The sequence below is a fragment of the Mytilus galloprovincialis genome, chromosome 1 (genome assembly GCF_965363235.1).
Source record: "Mytilus galloprovincialis chromosome 1, xbMytGall1.hap1.1, whole genome shotgun sequence".
Classification (NCBI taxonomy): domain Eukaryota; kingdom Metazoa; phylum Mollusca; class Bivalvia; order Mytilida; family Mytilidae; genus Mytilus; species Mytilus galloprovincialis.
Genome location: NC_134838.1, coordinates 18,372,366 through 18,395,202, shown reverse-complemented (window position 1 = coordinate 18,395,202; position 22,837 = coordinate 18,372,366). Strand labels below are relative to the sequence as shown.

Sequence of the window (22,837 nt, the reverse complement as noted above, 5' to 3'; positions counted from 1 at the left end):
CATATTGTCAGTCAAGCTGAAAGCATGAACTATTCATATAAAATTAAGTGACTCAATTGAGCTTTCAATAAGGTCTTACATGTGTACATAAAATTTAAGATTAAGCCGTGTTCAAGAGAGGAACATATAACATTCAAAATGACCAGCCCCAGCTCCCAGGTAAAAAAATGATAAGTCCCATACAGAATCTGAATACGGATAATTTCCGAAATGCTTCTGGCAAGACATCATAGTTTCCAAACGAAAATAAAAGTCATCAACTAATTACTATTAATGAATTTAGACATTTATTAACTCCTGTACCTGGCTGTTGTTTTTGTAAGATCTGTTTTCATTGTACAGTGTTAGTTTGAATCGATACCAGGAGGTTGAAACTACCTTTATATTTCAAGGAAACATTTCCGGATAATGACCGGTTTCAATCCAGTGGTTATAATAAATTTCCCACGTCAACATCTCACATGATTTAGATGAGCTCCATTTTGATCATCATCTCGGCAATATTTTGTGAAGCTGGATGACATTGGCTGGTAGTTGACTAACATCAGATAGCCAATGGCGTTAAAGAAAGTGAAAGGAACCCTTGAAAGGGTGTTAGACAAAAATTTGCAGGATTTGGTTCGAGGAATCCGCAATCATAAAGAAAATGAGGTGGGCCGGGAAATAAATCAATATCAATTTGATGCTTGAAATCAAAGTTTGTTTACACATAAGGGGCGTTTTTAACTGCATATAATACTGAACGTTAATAATGTCGATGTTTAGCTAAATAAAATTACCAAGATTTGTTTTCTGTTTCTATCCCTAAGCTTTATCGGTGTTTATGGCTCAATATTTCACAACTATAGGCACACAAACAGTTGATACCCAAGTACTGTTTTGTCTTACTGTTTAATAGTCTTCCTTGCTCAACTTCCAAAGAATATTCAGTAATTTATGTATAAAATTACCTTTCTGTAGAATCATTGTTTACTGTTCAAGTTGAACTGATACCAAAAGCACAGGAATGCACATACAAAAATGTGAGGGATATACATTTATGTCAAATTATGAGATGTAGCAATCAAAGGATAATAATACAGAGAAAAAACTCAGAAACAAAGTCTAAATGTAAAATCCATTCACCTGCTGGTATGAGGAAAGTGCTACTGAACAATATGCCAAAGGATAACAATAACAATGGATTTTGTATGCTTGCTTTATTTGTCATGCTTGTGACCTGCATATCCACACCACTTGTGAAGTGCCAACCTTGCTTCTATCAAAATTTTGGATTCCAGAAATTGATTTGAAACAACTACTTGTATGTGTTGTATATATATTATGTTATTTAAAGATTTCTCCCATTCCAACACAAGTTCTTGCAACAGGAAGTTTTTCATGGTCATACATGTACATGAATTAAACACACAAACCATCCTGCCATTTGAGTGCCTTTCAGGATAAAATTAAGCTATTATTTGTCACCACAAGTGGCTTATTATCTCCCTTATTTCATGAATATAGTACAATAATATCATATGTAATTTTGGAATCAGTCAGTGTAAGATAAGCTTTCATCTGATGCAGTCTGAGACCAGAATTATTCATTTACAAGATGAAACTATTTTTTCCCCCAATTCTCTCCTCAAAATTAAATTCCAGATACATGTAGTGGAATTTGGCCAGTATTTATTTCTACTGTTATAGTCTTTTTCATATATATATATATATGTAAATATATCTATATAAATTTTTGTATGTGCATGTGAGTGCTACATTTACATTTCAACATGTTCAATACAAGAAATTGTGGATTCATTAACTAATCTGGTAATTCATAGGTGAACCAAGAATGTTCTATACTGTTGGATCTAACTTTGACAAAAACACAAAAATCAAATATTTAAAAATATTCAATTGTTTCATAATCCATATGCATGTAAAATAGCATCCACAATAATAGATAATTCAAAGAGCCCTAAAACATTGATTTTTTTTGTTTTATAATTTCAGGCAAAGTACATAGCCGAGTGCATTGATGAAATTAAACAGGAATTGAAACAAGAAAATATTGCTGTCAAGGCAAATGCTGTCAGCAAGCTATCATATGTAAGATACATGGCATGGATGAACATACATGTAGTGGGACATTTTGTCATCATTAACTGATCCACTTATCTGTAATCCTTATTCTTTTGGGCTAGCTTTCAGACTCCATCTATGACTTCACCCTACTGTCAAAGATTGCATAGATGCTTAATTGGTTTAGATGCTACCAACAGTTAAAGCGATCATGGCCAGTGTTCTCCCCAGGCCGTTTTAGCGTCGCAGCACCGAAAACTATGCATTAACAGACTATTTGTTAGATAACTTTGTTAAAAATAGATATCATTTTGATAAAAAGAAACAACTGGGACTAATTCATTGAGTACCATGAACCAATATATTTCATAGACATGATAAAGAAATAGTTTTTGAATTTTAATTGTATTGCTATTTGAAGGATACTTTCTCTTCCCTTTTTTTCTTTTGATAAGAACCAGTTTTTTCTTAGATATTTAGTGTAATTGTATCTATACAGGTTGCACTATAATAACCCAATCATTCATTTAGTTGGGTAGGTAGGGTAAATTGTACCGCACATATATTTTTATTTGGCTCAAGAGTTGAAATATAATTGAGTAACTATAAATGAATATAGAAAACATAAACTGAAAATACTGTCATCATGGTTATAGTTTTAATTGTATTCTCAGGAAAGATATCAACAATATAAACACACAGAATAGGATGGAATAGAATATTTTATTCACCCAATGAGAGCCTATAGCATACAGACAATATAATACATTTTGTAATAAACAATAACATATATAACGTAAAGGAAATAGAGAATCACCACGACGCAATAGATGACATTGAAAAAAAATACAGTTTATTTTTTGTTTACGTTAAATGTTATGCTATCCAAAATTTCTTGGTAGAAAACACTGATTTGGATTTATAAATGAGAGAGTCACTGATTACATTTATTTGGAAAACAGTAATTTTAACTGTTGGTAACATTATTACAGCCATTGTAATGTTTAGTAATGATACCTTTCTCTCTGCCATGGCCATTTACATTTATGGTCTTTTCATTATTTGGTTATAACGAAAGGTAACAATTCATTTTTCAACAGAGCAAAACTTTGTTTCAACAAAAATATTAAAATTGGTTTGCAAAAATTACCAATTTTCTTAATTTATGATAAATGTTCATTTCTGAATTCTTACTGATGTTTTAATATAAAAACTAATAGTTGATTTTGTTTTAATTACAGCTACAAATGATTGGTTATGACATCAGCTGGGGAGCGTTTAACATCATAGAAGTGATGAGTTCCAGCAAATTTACTTTCAAGGTAACTAGAGGCTTAGTTATGCTTTTGACCATTTTAAGTAATAAGAAAAAAACTAGATTCCTTTCTTAAAACACAAAAGATGGCCTCTGAATGAGTGGTCTCATTTGTTCAGAATCTGTTATCACTAGCCTGTCAACACTGAGATTGTAAGTTTGTATCAAATTCATTGCTGGTGTGTTTGACATCAATATTCATTAACTTTTAGGACACCTGTTTTCCATCTGAAAGTCTTGGATCTCTATTGGCACTATGGCTTCCTCCACCAATAAAAAGTGGCTGCCACAATATAGCCAAGATTGCTTAGTGGTGTTAAACACTAATCAATTGATCAAAAACAAACCATTAATCTCTTGCATTTACATTTCAAACACTGAGACAATGATGCTCACTATTTACTGCTTATTTCAGTGGGTCTTACTCACCATTTACTGCTTATATCAATGGGTCATACTCACCATTCACTTCATATATCAATGGGTCATACTCACCATTTACTGCTTATATCAATGGTTCATACTCACCATTTACTGCTTATATCAATGGTTCATACTCACCATTTACTGCTTATATCAATGGGTCACCATTTACTGCTTATATCAATGGGCCATACTCACCATTCACTTCATATATCAATTGGTCATACTCACCATTTACTGCTTATATCAATGGGTCATACTCACCATCATTTACTGCTTATATCAATGGGTCATACTCACCATTCACTTCATATATCAATGGGTCATACTCACCATTTACTGCTTATATCAATGGGTCATACTCACCATTCACTTCATATATCAATGGGTCATACTCACCATTTACTGCTTATATCAATGGGTCATACTCACCATTTACTGCTTATATCAATGGGTCATACTCACCATTTACTGCTTATATCAATGGGTCATACTCACCATTTACTGCTTATATCAATGGGCCATACTCACCATTCACTTCATATTTCAATGGGTCATACTCACCATTCACTTCATATATCAATTGGTCATACTCACCATTTACTGCTTATATCAATGGGTCATACTCACCATCATTTACTGCTTATATCAATGGGTCATACTCACCATTCACTTCATATTTCAATGGGTCATTCTCACATTTTATCAATCTTTCATTATATATAAAAAAAAATGTTTGAATTTTTATTACAGAGAATTGGTTACTTATCAGCATCACAAAGTTTTCATGATGGTACAGACGTTCTCATGCTGACAACTAATATGATTAGGAAGGTGTGTATTAAAACAGATTAGCTAATTATGTACAAGTAGTGATTTATTGTTGTATAAAAAAAACCAGCTTAAAGTAATCCAAAATTTATGTGTTGATAAATATTGTGATAAATTTTCCATATAAAAAAATGGTTTATAAGAAATGGTTACTGTGGTTTCGTTATTATTTGATGGATACCAATTTTTCGTGGGTACAGGTGAATCACAAATTTAAATGTTCAATGAATGAAAATATTTATATAGGCTTTTGTATGCATACTTAACAAAACCACAAAATCAAATATCCAAGGAAATGCAAGTTTTCCTCAATCCACAAAAATTAGTACACACGAAAAAAAATGAATCTACAGTATTGAAATGGCCAGTGCAGCAATAATTATATATTAATATATGTATGTCTTCATTACAGGACCTTAATAGTCAGAATATGTATGATGCAGGAGTAGCCCTTTCTGGTCTGTCATGTTTTGTCACACAGGACCTAGCCAGGGATCTTGCAAATGATATCATGACATTGGTAAGTCTGTAAATAATTAGACAAACAAGACAAATTAATATTCTCGGTTCATTTTCACCTGAATAGGATATTTAAATGTTCCATCTCTTGCAATTTCCATGTTGTTCCTGAATTATTCCTATTCTGTGTGGGTCACATTTATGATTCAGCATGCTTGGAATATGATTTATTACTATTGACTTTTAACAATGGGGTATGGGTTTTGCTCATTGATGAAGACCCTTCAATGACCTATAGCTGTTAACTTCTATGTTATTTGGTCTCTGGTAATCACAAAAGTTTTTGTTTTTTTTGTTTTTTGTTTTTGTTTAATACAGTCGATTGCACTTAATTGCATACCGCTTAATAGCATAATTCGGTTAATTGCATACTTTTCTCCTGCACAAAACCATTTCCCATTCATCTAATGTTAAATTGTACGGTTATATGCATAGCCCCACAAGTGGCATTTCGGTTAATTGCATAGAAAATAATCGCCAGCTAGTTATGCTTAGTTAAAACTGACGAGAATTTTGACTGGAATCAGCAAGTTGGTAAGTATATTTTTCTTGAATGCATCATTATTTTTGATATTATTTCACATTTACTTCTGTGTTATTTAAATAAAGTTTTAAAACAGTTTCTTTCGTGTTTATATGATTATAAAAAAGGCCTTGATGTGTACACAGGTAAAGTTTCCCATATTCTATTTTAAGCCTCGAGGTCATAAAAATGTCAATCAGCTGATTGTTGTAAAAACACAATCATTCTATCTTCTATCTCAAAAGGTGTTAATTATTGATTGCATTTCAAACATTGTTCATAGATTACATTTTGGGTGTATTTTTAAAACAATAACGCCTGCTATATAATTATCGATCATTAACCAATGTGCAATATCGTAATTTGGCAAGGGGTGATCTACATTTATGTTAAATATTACAGGGCATTTATATATGGTTGAAGAATTTCATACATCAATCTTTCATTTTTGATATTTTTTTGAAAAGAACATTTTAAACTTAAAATTATTATATTCCCTCACTTTCAACACTCGTGTCCAGCAAATAACCCGTGCAGGGCCCCATTACCTGTTAACTGCTTTGCATATACGAGACTAACGAGGTTAAAGTAACAGTGTTACATCACTGTGCAATCGGTAAATACTGCATAGTAAAGGCAGTTGATTACACATTTATTGTATCAAATGATTATAAACTGTGTAGCATTGTTCAACAGTTTGTTTTAATCAAAGCGTAAACAATATAATTTGTACATCCGGGTCATAGACACAACTCTATTTTTAGAACAATTTTATTTTCGTATCTCAGGTAAAGGAAAAGTTGGTACATAAATAAACTAAAACTAAATGTGTTTATAAACTTTATTAAAATAATAAACAATGAAATAAAATGCATGACACTAGACAAATAACTTTTATTAGAATAAATAATCATTCAATATGTTGTAAGTGGATTATGGACGTTCATCTTTCTTCAGGATTTCCTTAAATACTGATCTGCACTATCGATGTTATTTGACTCCGTATTTTGGCATTTCGGATATAAGCATACTCCGCTTTATTGCATAATTTCGTCTGACAAATAGGCTATGCAAATAACCGGAATGTACTGTAACACTTTTTAAGTTGGAACATCTAAAGATGGCATTTGGTCAGAGTAACACCTTGGGGATGTTACAGCACAACAGAGTATCTACCTTAACATTTTGTATTTTGGATAAATCTTGTCATGCATTTTTACAAAATATATATTTTGAGTAATGGAATATGAAGATTTTCTTCTTCTTTCTAGATGACATCAACTAGACCTTACTTGAGGAAGAAGTCTGTATTAATCATGTATAAAGTGTTCCTACAGTTTCCAGAAGCCCTCAGACCAGCATTTCCAAGACTGAAAGAAAAGTTGGAGGATCCTGATCCAGGTACTGATTAGTTCCAAAAATATTTAGACAAACATATATTGTGTTTTATCAGAGAAAAGATGCAATGTAATAGGAGAAAAAAGGGGTAGAAAACTTTAGGTTCTTTTTTGCTTTACTCAATTATACATACTGTACACTTTTTTATTTCATAATAGTACATATTTGAACATACACAGTGTTGTTGTATGATTCATTTGTTTATGAGTAGTATATGTGTACACAAGGAGACAGCAACCCAACAATACGTAAGAAATAAGGAAAGACGTTGTGAGGAGAGAGTCATTGGTGGCCTTGAGATTTTTTGTACTCTAAATTAGGTTGTTTGACACATTTTATGTGTCCATTCTCAATTCTAGGAATATAAATAATTCAAACTATTTGTAAAATTATTAACACTTTTTTTTAATTTCCAGGTGTACAGTCAGCAGCTGTGAATGTAATCTGTGAACTTGCAAGAAAGAATCCTAAAAATTACCTGTCATTAGCACCGCTATTCTTCAAACTAATGACAAGCTCCACAAACAACTGGGTTCTTATCAAAATCATTAAACTGGTAGGTACATTTTAAACAAATAGACAATGATAATTTTGTGAAAATTTAAGCATACACACACACCACACACATATATATTTCCATATCAACATTATTATTAGGATAATTAAATACTTTTAAGATCAGACTTTCCTTAACTAACATAAATAATCAAGCTATATAAATTATGCACAGCCAATAAAAATATGACTTATAAGTCATTATAATTGCATAATTGTACACATTTATATTGTTCTTATATTCACAATATTTGAGTGATATTTGCCATAATTTGGAGAGATAAAAATCCCTTAAAAATCTGCATTGACAATATTGATAGAAATATGAAATTATTTAAATGCAGAAATTGAAGCCCGCAGACATGGTATAAACTAAATAGCAGACAAAGTAAAATAACATGATTCTAGTATTTGATCCTTTGTTTTCTGTTTACAGTTTAGTGCATTAACACCATTGGAACCTAGACTGGGTAAAAAACTGATTGAACCATTAACCAACCTTATACACAGGTATGTAAGGAAATTTAAAAAAAAACACAATATGTTGGTTTATCAAATTTTGTTTCTATGTTTGTTAAGTACTGAGTAAAAACCATGTTGCCTGAAAGTCAGATCATATATAAAATTGAGAATGGAAATGGGGAATATGCCAAAGAGACAACAACCCGACCATAGAGCAGACAACAGCAGAAGGTCACCAACAGGTCTTCAATGCAACGAGAAATTCCCGCACCCGGAGGCATCCTTCAGCTAGTTTTTGTCGAGCCTGCAACTTTTGTTGCAGAAAGCTCGACATAGGGATAGTGATCCGGCGGCGGCTATGGCGGCGTCGGTGTTAGCTCACTTCTTAAAAGCTATATATTTTAGAAGGTGGAAGACCTGGATGCTTCATATTTTGTATATAGATGTCTCATGTTACGAAGTTTCCATCAGTCACATGTCCATTGTCCTTGACCTCATTTTCATGGTTCAGTGACCACTTGAAAAAAAAGTTCAGATTTTTTGTAATGTTAAATTCTCTCTTACTGTAAGTAATAGGATAAATATATTTCGTATGTGCCTACCTTGCAAGGTCCTCATGCCCGTCAAACAGTTTTCACTTGACCTCGACCTCATTTCATGGATCAGTGAACAAGGTTAAGTTTTGGTGGTCAAGTCCATATCTCAGATACTATAAGTAATAGGTCTAGTATATTCGGTGTATGGAAGGACTGTAAGGTGTACATGTCTAACTGGCAGGTGTCATCTGACCTTGACCTCATTTTCATGGTTCAGTGGTTATAGTTAAGTTTTTGTGTTTTGGTCTGTTTTTCTCATACTTTATGCAATAGGTTTACTATATTTGTTGTATGGAATGATTGTAAGGTGTACATGTCTAGCGGGCAGATGTCATCTGACCTTGACCTCATTTTCATGGTTCAGTGGTTATAGTTAAGTTTTTGTGTTTTGGTCTGTTTTTCTCATACTTTATGCAATAGGTTTACTATATTTGTTGTATGGAATGATTGTAAGGTGTACATGTCTAGCGGGCAGATGTCATCTGACCTTGACCTCATTTTCATGGTTCAGTGGTTATAGTTAAGTTTTTGTGTTTTGGTCTGTTTTTCTCATACTTTATGCAATAGGTTTACTATATTTGTTGTATGGAATGATAGTAAGGTGTACATGTCTAGCGGGCAGATGTCATCTGACCTTGACCTCATTTTCATGGTTCAGTGGTTATAGTTAAGTTTTTGTGTTTTGGTCTGTTTTTCTCATACTTTATGCAATAGGTTTACTATATTTGTTGTATGGAATGATAGTAAGGTGTACATGTCTAGCGGGCAGATGTCATCTGACCTTGACCTCATTTTCATGGTTCAGTGGTCAAAGTTAAGTTTTTGAGTTTTGGTCTTTTTATTTAATACTATATGTCATAGGTCAACTATATTTGGTGTATGGAAATATTTTATGATCTATATGTCAGTCGTGCAGGTTTTATTTGACCTTGACCTGGTTTTCACTGTTCATTGCTCAGTGTTAAGTTTTTGTGTTTTGGTCTATTTTCTTAAACTATAAGCAATAGGCTCAACTATATTTGTCATATTTGTTGTATGGAAGCATTGTTAGCTGTACGTGTCTGCCTGGCATATGGTTCAACTGACCTTGACCTCATTTTCATGATTCATGTTAAGTTTATGTGACAGTCGTAATAAAGCTTTATATTTAGGAGTAGCAACATAATATCAATGATTAGTACAGAAGGCGAGACATTTCCCTGTGTGCACTCTTGTTTATCTATTGTAGAGAGTTCAAAGTCATACTTCTTGATAATGGGACATTATTTATGTCTGTAGAAAACTATATGTAAATTTCCTTGAATAGATTCACACTTGGTGTCTAGGACCTGGTTACACAGACATAGTTTAAATGATTGACACTTGGTGTCTAGGACCTGGTTACACAGACATAGTTTAAATGATTGACACTTGGTGTCTAGGACCTGGTTACACAGACATAGTTTAAATGATTGACACTTGGTGTCTAAGGACCTGGTTACACAGACATAGTTTAAATGATTGACACTTGGTGTCTAGGACCTGGTTACACAGACATAGTTTAAATGATTCACACTTGGTGTCTAAGGACCTGGTTACACAGACATAGTTTAAATGATTGACACTTGGTGTCTAGGACCTGGTTACACAGACATAGTTTAAATGATTGACACTTGGTGTCTAGGACCTGGTTACACAGACATAGTTTAAATGATTGACACTTGGTGTCTAGGACCTGGTTACACAGACATAGTTTAAATGATTGACACTTGGTGTCTAGGACCTGGTTACACAGACATAGTTTAAATGATTGACACTTGGTGTCTAGGACCTGGTTACACAGACATAGTTTAAATGATTGACACTTGGTGTCTAGGACCTGGTTACACAGACATAGTTTAAATGATTCACACTTGGTGTCTAGGACCTGGTTACACAGACATAGTTTAAATGATTCACACTTGGTGTCTAGGACCTGGTTACATAGACATAGTTTAAATGATTGACACTTGGTGTCTAGGACCTGGTTACACAGACATAGTTTAAATGATTGACACTTGGTGTCTAGAACCTGGTTACACAGACATAGTTTAAATGATTGACACTTGGTGTCTAGGACCTGGTTACACAGACATAGATTAAATGATTGACACTTGGTGTCTAGGACCTGGTTACACAGACATAGTTTAAATGATTGACACTTGGTGTCTAAGGACCTGGTTACACAGACATAGTTTAAATGATTGACACTTGGTGTCTAGGACCTGGTTACACAGACATAGTTTAAATGATTGACACTTGGTGTCTAGGACCTGGTTACACAGACATAGTTTAAATGATTGACACTTGGTGTCTAGGACCTGGTTACACAGACATAGTTTAAATGATTGACACTTGGTGTCTAGGACCTGGTTACACAGACATAGTTTAAATGATTGACACTTGGTGTCTAGGACCTGGTTACATAGACATAGTTTAAATGATTGACACTTGGTGTCTAGGACCTGGTTACACAGACATAGTTTAAATGATTCACACTTGGTGTCTAGAACCTGGTTACACAGACATAGTTTAAATGATTGACACTTGGTGTCTAGGACCTGGTTACACAGACATAGTTTAAATGATTGACACTTGGTGTCTAGGACCTGGTTACACAGACATAGTTTAAATGATTGACACTTGGTGTCTAGGACCTGGTTACACAGACATAGTTTAAATGATGTTAAAATTTGAAGTGTTGATATGATATGTTGAATTTGATCACGATTATAAGATTGAACATTATACAGGATAGATATACAGTTTTCATTTGGTGTATGGATATATGTCGTTTTATTTTATATCATACGACCAGACCTTGATCTCAATGTCAAGCTCCAGTATCAGGTTTACAGCTTGTTTCAGTAGCCTTTGTCATGAATTGAACTGAACAGTCAGTTTTAAAGTGTTTATAGTATATTCTGTACTAAGCATTAAAATAAATTATAATATTGTTCCCTACAAAACTACATCTGAATTTGATATAAATAATATGTTTAAGGTTATATATTATACATTTCAGTACTTCGGCCATGTCTCTCCTGTATGAATGCATCAACACAGTGATAGCAGGTATGCTTCTTTTGGTGTTGTCAATTTATTAGAAAACCTTTTTATAGCATGTTTTATTTTATGTTGTAACTTAAATAGAATGAGAGACTATTAGAATAATAATTTGTTTACATTGATATACTTGCATAGGAGAAACTATATATTACTTTTTTCAAACTGAATTTGTACTATGAATGTATGAAGAATATAAATGCAGGATTCAGAGGTGCGATAGGGATGCTGAAGTGCGATGGTCACACTGAAGTGTGATGGTCTACGCGGAAGTGCTGTAACAAACCTAGGGTTGTCATAAAACTCTGTTTAATAAATCATTCAGGAGGAGTAGAATCATCATTTAACTCAACAGCATTATGAAGAAACATTGTATTTGTAATACATAACAATAGTATTTATTTCAGTCATGTTTTGACTTCTTCTTTCAATTTAATAAACATCAAATACACAGTCATCATTCAACAGATAATACAATAAATTGAGTGGTCAATATAAAAGGTAGTTGATAGTTCAAAGGCTTGATTTAAAATGCCATGTATATCTACAGGCTCCTATTTATGTCTTTTGGCACTAACTATGACGTAAGAGTAAACATCAAATCATCCAATCAAAAGCAACGTTTCTTACGTCTTTTGGCTAGTAACGTTTAAAAAGACAAACAGATTTCGTTATTCTTAGATAAAGAAACATTATTAAGTTGTCCTAACTTTGTCTTTCTTGTCCGAATTATGTTTAAAAGCGTATGAAACTGAAAGGACATTTCTACATAATGCTATTTTTAAACGGACAGTAAATTCCTTTCTCGATACGGTGTATGAACTTGGGTGTAATTTGCATAACCTTACGCATAAGATATAATGCTTAAATGAGATCAATGAAAACCCTGTTCTATCATAAATAAAGACAATGTAAATAAAAAGGGAGGCACAAACATAATAAATACGCAATTTATCTGCATTGATAAAGTGTTAATTTAAAACAAATAATAATATGAGATCGCAAAGTGAAAGTACAAAACGGTGTCATGGCAGATGTAAACAAGTTGAATCTCATGACGATATTTGTCAAAATAAATCACTATATGAAGGGATAATCAAAGTATTTCATAGGTAAACATTACCAAGATATACATATAAAACTGGCCCTTGTCGCTTACAAAGTACAAATAGTTTAAATCATGAGTATGAAAGTCAATGCATTTATCAGTGTTTGTGCACACCCGAGAAGTTGACCACCCGGCAATATTCAAATAAATATATGTAATATATAATAAATAATACGTTAAATAATAACAATTATCAGTCCAGATTTGTCATTGTGCGATGGTCTATTTAACGTATGATTGTTAGTTTAAAATCTACAGACGTGCAATTATCACGAAAACTAGATTTTTTAATAGTTTGTATAAATAAATTTATATTCATGCATTTTTTATGGGCCATGGCTGTCTTTAATTAAGTTGCATACAAAATAAGAGATCGTCCTCAGTGATTTTCTGCATGTGGAAATAATTCTGCATTAGCATTTTATCTATACGTTGTTTCTCTCATGAGTTCTCCATTTATCGTAATAGTTTAAGGAAGAGAGTCTGTCTGTGTATCTTTAGAGAATTTCACGCTCAATCCTACGTAAAACAATAAACCTTTTGTAGATTTTGAAAAAAAAATTGCTGCAGAAGATTAAATTTCCCCTATATTTCAATTCTACCATTCCCTGTAGTTTTAAAAGTTTATAAGCCCCTTGTCAACATCAAACCTGGAAAACTTCTTCTAAGATATTAATGGACATCTAAATCAATATGAAAAGCACAGCAAATGTAGTTTGTGTAGACTATCGCACTTCAGTGTGACAACCATCACACTTCGGCGTAGCTGTCAACAAGATAATGTCACAGTGACACCATCGCACTTCATCTTGATTTAAAACGCACGTCAGCGTCAAAACATCGCAACATCGCGTGCCCATCACAGTTTTGAGTACCATCGCGGTTCAGAGTCCTACATATACATGTACATTTATCATGTGAAATGTATTTAAATAGTTTGAAATATTGTTACAACTATTCATATTGATATTTAGGCTTAAGATGTGTCGACAGTTTTGTCATGAATGTTATATATATATACATGTAATGTTTGCCACTGGACATTAAACCAACAAGAATCAATCAATCATGTTATAGTCAGTGAATCCAGAGTTTGTTTTTTAAATATTCTTTATAGTTGCACACATTTGTTTTGTTGTAATATGTTATTGTGTGTCTGCAGTGATTTAATTTCCAACTTCTGCACCTTTTCCTATTAGAACTTAAAAACAGTTTATCTTTCTTGTAGAAGTTATGCTTTTTATCTTTTTTATGATAAAATTGTTTGAAAAGTCAATTAAATTTTATTTATTTAATGTGATTTTGAAAATTAAATGCTTTTATTAGTATAAGATGTACTTTTTATAGGTATTTCAAAAATAAACATATTTTTAATTTTTCGTTTAACTGTGTGATGTACAGTATCACATGTTTATATTTGAAAAGAACAAAATTAGATTAAAGAACATAATTTTGATAAATATGTAAATGACTTTATAAATTGTTAATCAGTATAACAAATTGTGGCTTGAATGGAGAGTTGCCTCATTGGCACTCATACCAAATCTTCTGTTACATAGAAATTAAAGAATAATATTAAAAGCATGCTTTTGATAGATATGCAAATGACTTTGTAAAGTGTTGATTTTTAGCCATAATGATGATCACTGCTGACACATTTTTCTCTTACTTACAGTACTCATTTCTATATCTTCAGGCATCCCAAACCACACTGCCTCCATACAGGTACTTGTTATTTAATTCTTAAATTGCTTGCTTTGTTCATTTGTTCATGGGGGTTTTCAGGTAAAAAAGCGTTTTTAAATCTCTCAATGCAGTTAGTGCTTTTTTCACTGCAGCAATAGATAGCTTTGGTAAAACGATGAATCTACAACATAGAAAATGTATGTAAGCTTTTAATTTGCCTCCTGAAAAGTGATCATAACGTTAGTTTATATTTAATTGTCCAGAAAAGCTCTGTTTAGTACCACTACAGTTATATTAGCATATTTTAAAATTCTTTCTTGTTCAAGGAGTTGGGTAAATTTAATAAAGGTAAAAAAATATTATCATTTTGGGACTTTTGATATTGACCTCTAAAAAATGTACAAATGTAAAAAACAAACATTTGACATTGATTAAAGTCTTAAATTGTTTTCAGGCATGAAATATATTTACCATTGTGATCTATACAAAATAGACCTGCTGCAGTGAAATTGCCTATACTTTCTTTAAAGCTTGGTTTCTTTATTACAGCTGATTGCATTGAGTGTGTAGGTAAAGGTAATATCTTTGGTTATCTTGCTTGCTAGCTGAACCGTGAAGTCATTATAGGGTAAGGTATACTACCCTTTTTGCGATGTAGTCTGGTCCTACAGACAGATAGATTGGTTATCTGTCGGACTAGTCTACTCTTAAAGAAGGATAGTTAACCTAACCTAAGAATGACTTCAAGATTCAGCTAGCAAGCAAGCTAACCAAAGATATTACCTTTACCTACACACTCAATGCAATCAGCTGTAAGTATCTTAAGGTAATTTGGGTATTATATATATCACATTATATTTTTTATTTTGTTTAATTTATATTTATTTGAAACCAATAAGAAAATAACTTAAGATCATTCATTTTGGTGGATTTCTTTAACTTTATATGAGATAAGAATGAGGGGAAATAAGCAAAGTTATTCTGTTAAATTAAAGTTGGTTCATATTCAACTGAGGTACAAGGTAAATTGATTGATATATAGATTCAACTTGGAACAAGTTGTATACAACCCACCAAATGGGGATAGTTCCCCAAATGAGTAACTATCCCTCTAATAAGTAATAATTTTCTCATAGTAAATCAAAGTTATTTATAGAAAGTCTTATAACAACAACACTTGTAAAAGTTATTTATAATTCAAATTTTATGCTTGAATTGGCACATATGATGTTATTAATAAAATTGAGAATGGAAATGGGGAATGTGCCAAAGAGACTTTTACTAATTATTTAAAAGTTATAAGCCAATGAAATACACTGGTAACCTTTTTCAAGACTACTAACTCTTTCATGTCTTTTAAAACTTTAAATAACAGTATGACTCCATTTTCTAAAAGACAAACCCAAATTATTTTATATTGAAAGGATAATCAAGTTATTACTCAACAGAGGGATTGGATTGTTAATCATTTCAGGAATTGATCCCCCATTTGGTGGACTGTCCCAACCTGTTGAATTCCTTTATAAAATATGGAAATTTATCACTAATCACAATATTCCACTGATTTACTGTAGCAAAGTTTATTCCGAACCACTTTACAATCTCACTGATTTTATGTGAAAAGTTTTATAATGGAACTTGCATGTTGGAAGGATTGGTATTTTTTTTTATTTGCAAAGTGGTTATTATGGTTACAAAGGAACATCCCAATGGAATATATGATGACATCATAATCGTTTGTTTTGCAGCATATAATGCTAAAAAAATATGTTATTGTCAGAACTATTTTCTTTTGTAAGATATAAAGTCACTGTTGTCTTTGTGATCAAATTCAATATTCCAAAATTAATTAATCCTAATGGTCTATTTTGATAACAATGGAAATTAATATGATTATGGAATTTTATGGTCCATCTTTACATAAAATATATTAAAAATGACCTGCTACCTCCATTACTGTAACTACTTTATACAATAAAACATATGAGCATTTGCCCAGATATAATTGATTATTATTAATTTGATGTCATGATAGAGCTATAATCTTGAAGACAATAACTCCTATCCTTTTTTTACAGCTATGTGTCCAGAAATTACGGATATTGATTGAAGATTCTGATCAGAATTGTAAGTGACACTTCTGTAGAATGTAATCATCAGCTTATTCTTTTATGTTCTTTTATTTAGTTACACACTTAAAGTCTAAGCTATCTGTTATTCTGATTAAAAGATATAAAAACTTCAGTACTGAAAATAAAGAAGTAGCTTGTCCTCTCTTGTTCTGCTATTCTTGTCGTTACAAAATGATCTATCTGAAAGACGATACATGTTCTTGTAAATTGACGTTAAAACTATAGAAAATTGATATTACTAGTTTAAGGCTATTATTTTAATTTCTTAATTAGATGTGTACAATGAATAGAAACTTTCTTCATTATGAAAATTTAATCTGCATAAGCAGTGCTACAATGTTTAATCTACAGTGTTTTGACATGCAACATGTTTAATTTTTTTTTTACGCATATATATAAAGTTATTATAGAAAAATGTAATAACAATATATCAGTTCAAGTCAAAGAATGGTGACATCGTATTTCTAGTTTTGTTCCTTGTTATAATTTATATTACAGAAACAAAGAAAAGTAATTCAATGTATACAATAAAATTAGAGCTAATTTCCTAATACATGTAGAGTAAGACTTAGGTTAACTTGCTTGCTTTGTTTGCAAATTGTACAATTGTAATTGGGATTATATTCAATCAAATTAAAATATGAATCTATGCAGGTTTGAACTGTCTATCTGTATTGTAAATCTGCAGATGTAAATCTTAATTTCAAAGCTTTATAGCTAAAATTTATACAAACAAAGCCAGCAAGCCAACTAAAGTCTTACCCTCCAAGCATTAGGAAATTATGTCTAAGAAAATTATTTTGTTTTTATTGTACATTTGTACTACAATCAAACTTTTGTTTCATTCCAGTGAAATATTTGGGTCTCCTGGCTATGTCCCGGATATTACAATCCCATCCTAAGAGTGTCCAGTGTCATAAAGATCTCATCCTACAGTGTTTAGACGATAAGGATGAATCAATTCGATTACGAGCTTTAGATTTGTTATATGGAATGGTGCGTAATTTAATTAAGTTGGTGTGCATAAATATTCATGAATGGAAATCAACTATACAAAAAATTGCTTCATTTTGTTTAGTTCATAATTCTTTTATAATCTATTCAGGTATGCTTGATACCAAAAATAAGTAAAATCAATACACATTTGGATCTAATTTTGATGGACATTAATATTTGTCACTGAATATATTCACTCTGTATATAATGTAATGATATTTAAACTTTAAAACTTTCTACTACAAGCGTTGAATAAATATGGGAGAAAAATAGTTCAGAACAAAAATATCAAGTTTTAACATGAATAAGTAGATGGCTGATAAAGAGTCAAAAGGGGTTGATAATTTGTTTGTCCATCCCAAAACTAGAGATTTTGTTTTATCTTACAAAACTTTTCCACTCATCTTATGTTTAAGGTGGTGCCTAACACTACAGGGAGATAACTCTGTAAAATCAGCTAAACTTTTAATTACATTGTTTTGTTAAGGGAATATCAAGCTTCTCAATGATCAAAATAAGTGTTTGTCAAACTGCTATATAACCAGTGTAATTTTTCTGATAAAACGGTTGGTTCAAATTTTTTGAAATTTTTATATTTTTGTAAAAGGGTCAAAGTAAATACTTTGTCAAAATTTTAAGAAAATTAAACCAGCCAAATTTTAATTTTAGTTAAATGTGTTGGGTACCACCTTAAATATTATTTTTCCATATTTAAATGAGTTTTGATAAGGTTAAATAGTTTGCTATAGAGCACTTATCTTGTTAGTTCTACCTGAAATTCATCTGATGGTTTTGGTTTCAATACCTGAATGTTTTTAAAATAAATGTTTAAAAAATTTGAATAGAATTGACCACTTGCAATAAATTGGATATCTCTTTGGTTTTAGATGTAAAACTAAAAAATGAAAGTTTATAATACAGTAGATATACATGTATGTCATGTTACATAAATAATAGATTTTTAGAATAGACTTGTTCTATATATATGATATTTATTATACACAGGTTTCAAAGAAAAATTTAATGGAAATTGTAAAGAAACTGATGGTACATATGGATAAGGCTGAAGGGACACATTACAGAGATGAATTACTAGCTAAAATTATAGAAATCTGTAGTCAGTCTAATTACCAGTATGTCACAAACTTTGAATGGTAAGTTCTGTTAGAGTCCCATGGAAACAAATTAACACTTGATGAAATGAAGAAAAAAAGTATGAAAATCTAAGACATTGTCCCATCTCCTTAAAAGATGCAGCCATGGCCATTTTATTCAGATTAAATAAAAGGCATTCTATTAAAACTAATATTTATGCAAGAAATTTATTTCTTTTTATTATATCCTTAGTTATCAAAAAAGCTGCTATATTGGATTGTAAAAGTTATATATTACAAAACCATTTTGTAATTTTTTTAAATCATTGCTCTCAGTGTACTATTATATATTTAGGTATGTAAGTGTTCTGGTGGAGTTAACAAGGATGGAAGGAACTCGTCATGGTCGACTGATTGCCTCACAGATGCAGGATGTTGCCATTCGTGTCCAAGCAATTAGATCATTTGCTGTCAGTCAGATGGTGAGATATATTTTCATGCCCTCTCTGAGATAAAGGGGGTATAAAATATTTTCCTTGTTCATCCTTATGTCTGCCTGTCAGTATGTCCCAAAATTAGTTTCTGTTCTCTAACTTAAGTTTGCCTCAACTAAATGTCATAAATCTTATACACAACGCTTATTTAAAGTTGGTATTGAATGAATTTAAGGTCAGTTATGCAGTTGAATTAGTTATGTCCAACAAAAGTATATACAAAAGAAAGATGTATCATATAGACCTTTCGTAATAAACTTTTATCTATATTCATTACAGGCAGTGCTGTTAGAAAATTCTCATGTATTATCAGCTAACTCCCAAAGAAATGGAATATGTGAAGTTCTGTATGCTGCTGCATGGATCTGTGGAGAATTTGCTGAGTAAGTTGATAATAGAATCAATATAAAGAAAAATATGGTTTCAAAATGCTGTAAATGCAGTTAAGTCTATAGAGTCAGAGTTTTTATTACAATTGCTCATTGGTAGAATATCTTTGCCTTTATTTATAGAATTAAGTTTTCTATTTGAAAATTATTCAGACAGCTGGTAATTTCGAAGTTTCATGTGAATTGTTGAAATTTAAATAAAAAACTCAAAGAACGATATCATCAGATTTGAATGACATTCTAATCATATAGTTATAGATTATCGTAGGAAATTATCAGTCAATAAGATCAAAGGAAACGTGAAAAATAGCGATAATTATATTTATCTCAATTATAAGTTTACTAAGTTTTAATATGAAACAAATTTATCATGATCAAATATATTCAAATACGGATAATACGTTTTTATACAATAATGAATTTAACTATAAGAATGGTTTCTTTACACAGACATTTAAAGAACCCCAAAGAAACATTAGAATTTATGCTGCGACCAAAGATTACCTCCCTCCCTGGTCATATACAAAGTGTTTATGTACAAAACATCCCTAAGTTGTATGCTAGAATAGTGAAGGAAGCTGAGGACGAGGATGATAACGACACTGTGAAGGAAGTCACACAAATGATGTTAGAGAAATTACCTATGTTTGTACAAAGTTCAGATTTAGAGGTTCAAGAAAGGGTAAGGAACATAGTCTGTATCATTGTACTTTGGTTTTTGATTGATATTTGTCTCATTGTAAACCATACCATATCTCCTTATATTTATATAGATTCAGATTAAGGATTATAAAGACAGTAACTTAAAAGGGAAAAGGTCAGTTCACATTGTTACTCTGTGTTGATACAGTTTTAGTAATATATGCTGTTTTCACATTTCTTACCTGATCTTAGAAAAGTTAGTTTTGTAACTGAATGATGTATGTGACCAAATGATGTACGCATTACAATACTGTAAACCAACTTATTTTCGTGAGCGATTTATTTTTTGCGAATCTCAATAGAAGAAAAATAAGGCGAATATAAATCGTCGCGAAAATGTAAATCTTCGATCTTTCCTTATTAAACTACATCATATAAATTAAAAAATAGCGAAATTAAATGCCGCGAAGTGACCTAGAAATTATAAAACGCAAAATAAAGTATCTGCGAAAATAAGTTGGTTTACAGTACTTGAGTTTAGAGACATCCAATGTTTTCTGATATCAAGGAGAAACAATAAACCTCTTTTGCAGTGATATGGATATACTCTTAGTTGTGTCTACTCAAACCTCTATATGAGGGTCACCTTCAGAATTGCAAAAAAACTGACCTAATACAAGAGTTTACCTTCAAATTGAGATTCAAAGCTAGGTAACCTTTAAAGCAGGATTGAATGTTTTAATTTGTTTAGTGAATAAGTATATAACTATAAAATCTTACAACCATAGAAATTTTGATTTATTAATGTAAAAATTAATGAATAAAATAAAGCTCCCTATGATTTGATTTTGAATGAATGTTTTACATCATGTATATTTTTAGGCTTGTTGTATACTACAGTTAGTAAAATATGTAGTAAAATTAATGGACAAAGATTCCAAAGTGGGAGAAGAAGTGGTGGCCTTATTTTCTGGAGCATTAAACCCAGTAGCAGAACGGGCACAAAAGAAAGTGCCAGTACCAGAAGGGTAGGTTCAATGTGTATTGAAATTAATGGTGTTATATACCATTTAAAATGTGCATTACTTATGTAAATATTAATTTAATTTATGATTGCAAACAGCCAAATGGCTAGTTAGGAGATAATCGTATTGTATTTAAGCTGTGACAGCTGATGATTTGATGGTCATAAATTAAGTTTACTAACTAACAATATTGTTATCTCCATTCTAATCAAACCGACAGAAAACAACATCAAATCATTCATTTAAAATCTGGCATAAGTTGTCTGTGATGTGGTGTACATTTTCATAGCATCCATTGTGAATTGATGCGATGAAAACTGTTGACATTATCCAATAAAAAAAACCTTTACAAATATGTTGCATTAAAATAGTGTTTTTCCTCAACATTAATGGTTATCACAGCTGTAGAGTATGAAATTGAAATATAAGTATTTGCAGATTTTTAATAGAAAGGATTAACATATAACATTTTGAAACAGCTACCATTGAGGAATAACTATAAAATAAGATCAGCCAGTGCACATCAAATTTATTTTTCTGAAAGTTTTATGACATGGAACCTCAGTTATTATTTTATTTGACTTCAAACTTTCTACAATTCTTATGCAATAAATCTATTTTGTAACTACTTCCATATTTAGAATTTAATTTATCAAAATCATAATTAAATGTTTTTATTTATTCAGGTTAGATTTAGATAAATGGATCAACCGTCCTCCTGCAGAAAGTTCCGATGATGAACCAGTTAGAGCATCCATATTTACCTTCAACCATGAAGATCACAGGTAAAACATCATTAAATGTCTTGATTTTTGACAACACAATTTGAGTTGATTTTTTTAAAACTTTTTTGTGGAAATTTCATTAATTTTAGCTCATTTAGTATGCAGTCAGTCCTGAACTTTTTAAATCATTTTTGTAACAGTTCAATTCATTGTTAAAAGGATCTGTAAATAACACCTTCTGAGCACTCTGCAAATATACTGAACAAATCTAAAACAGCAAACGAGGAAAATTTTCTGAAAATGTTTGAAAAAAATACTGAACATGCAACTATTTATTTTAGTCTGTTTGTGGGTTCTGAAAGGATGGCTATTTAGGTTAATATAGTGTAAATCAGAGTGTCTTAAAAAAATCTATCTTTTTTTCAGAGGTGAATACACTAGTTACCACAATGATAAGAAGGCATACGTAGAACCAACAGATGAAGAATTAGAAGTGGTCATTATTTTTTATTTGTTATTTTATTAGCTGCTAACATATTTCATTGTTTGTTGTTATGGGGTTCCTTTATTTTGAAAATAGTTCAAATTCCCACCACCTTTTAACTATATATATCTATTTCCATTCTCTATTTTATTTGTATTTGTACAATACAAAACATTAATTTTAGTCCACTAAAAGATAATGAAATTTTAGGAGTTCCATTTTTCATCGGTGGGTCTAAATGGTACAACCCTAAGTGATAAATATGATAATTGCATACATTTAAAACTGTTTC

The 22,837-nt window shown here is 31.3% G+C and overlaps 1 protein-coding gene across 3 annotated transcripts in view; it reads left to right on the top strand.

Annotated features, from left to right (window-relative positions):
• The first annotated feature begins 448 nt into the window (after positions 1-448).
• LOC143068083 (AP-3 complex subunit delta-1-like) overlaps positions 449-22,837 on the top strand; it is a 36,042-nt gene continuing 13,653 nt past the window's right edge. For 2 of the 3 annotated variants that reach the window (XM_076241850.1, XM_076241838.1), the window contains exons 1-19: positions 449-651; positions 1,996-2,091; positions 3,306-3,386; positions 4,556-4,636; positions 5,046-5,153; positions 6,947-7,076; positions 7,490-7,629; positions 8,065-8,138; positions 11,730-11,779; positions 14,554-14,603; positions 16,643-16,691; positions 17,547-17,692; positions 18,698-18,846; positions 19,142-19,268; positions 19,560-19,663; positions 20,120-20,351; positions 21,194-21,339; positions 22,023-22,121; positions 22,488-22,557. In XM_076241850.1, coding sequence (XP_076097965.1) covers positions 556-651; positions 1,996-2,091; positions 3,306-3,386; positions 4,556-4,636; positions 5,046-5,153; positions 6,947-7,076; positions 7,490-7,629; positions 8,065-8,138; positions 11,730-11,779; positions 14,554-14,603; positions 16,643-16,691; positions 17,547-17,692; positions 18,698-18,846; positions 19,142-19,268; positions 19,560-19,663; positions 20,120-20,351; positions 21,194-21,339; positions 22,023-22,121; positions 22,488-22,557 — 2,028 coding nt within the window. In that variant the 5' untranslated portion in view covers positions 449-555. The remainder of the gene's footprint in view (positions 652-1,995; positions 2,092-3,305; positions 3,387-4,555; positions 4,637-5,045; positions 5,154-6,946; positions 7,077-7,489; positions 7,630-8,064; positions 8,139-11,729; positions 11,780-14,553; positions 14,604-16,642; positions 16,692-17,546; positions 17,693-18,697; positions 18,847-19,141; positions 19,269-19,559; positions 19,664-20,119; positions 20,352-21,193; positions 21,340-22,022; positions 22,122-22,487; positions 22,558-22,837) is intronic. The other variant, XM_076241859.1, reaches the window with a different exon arrangement.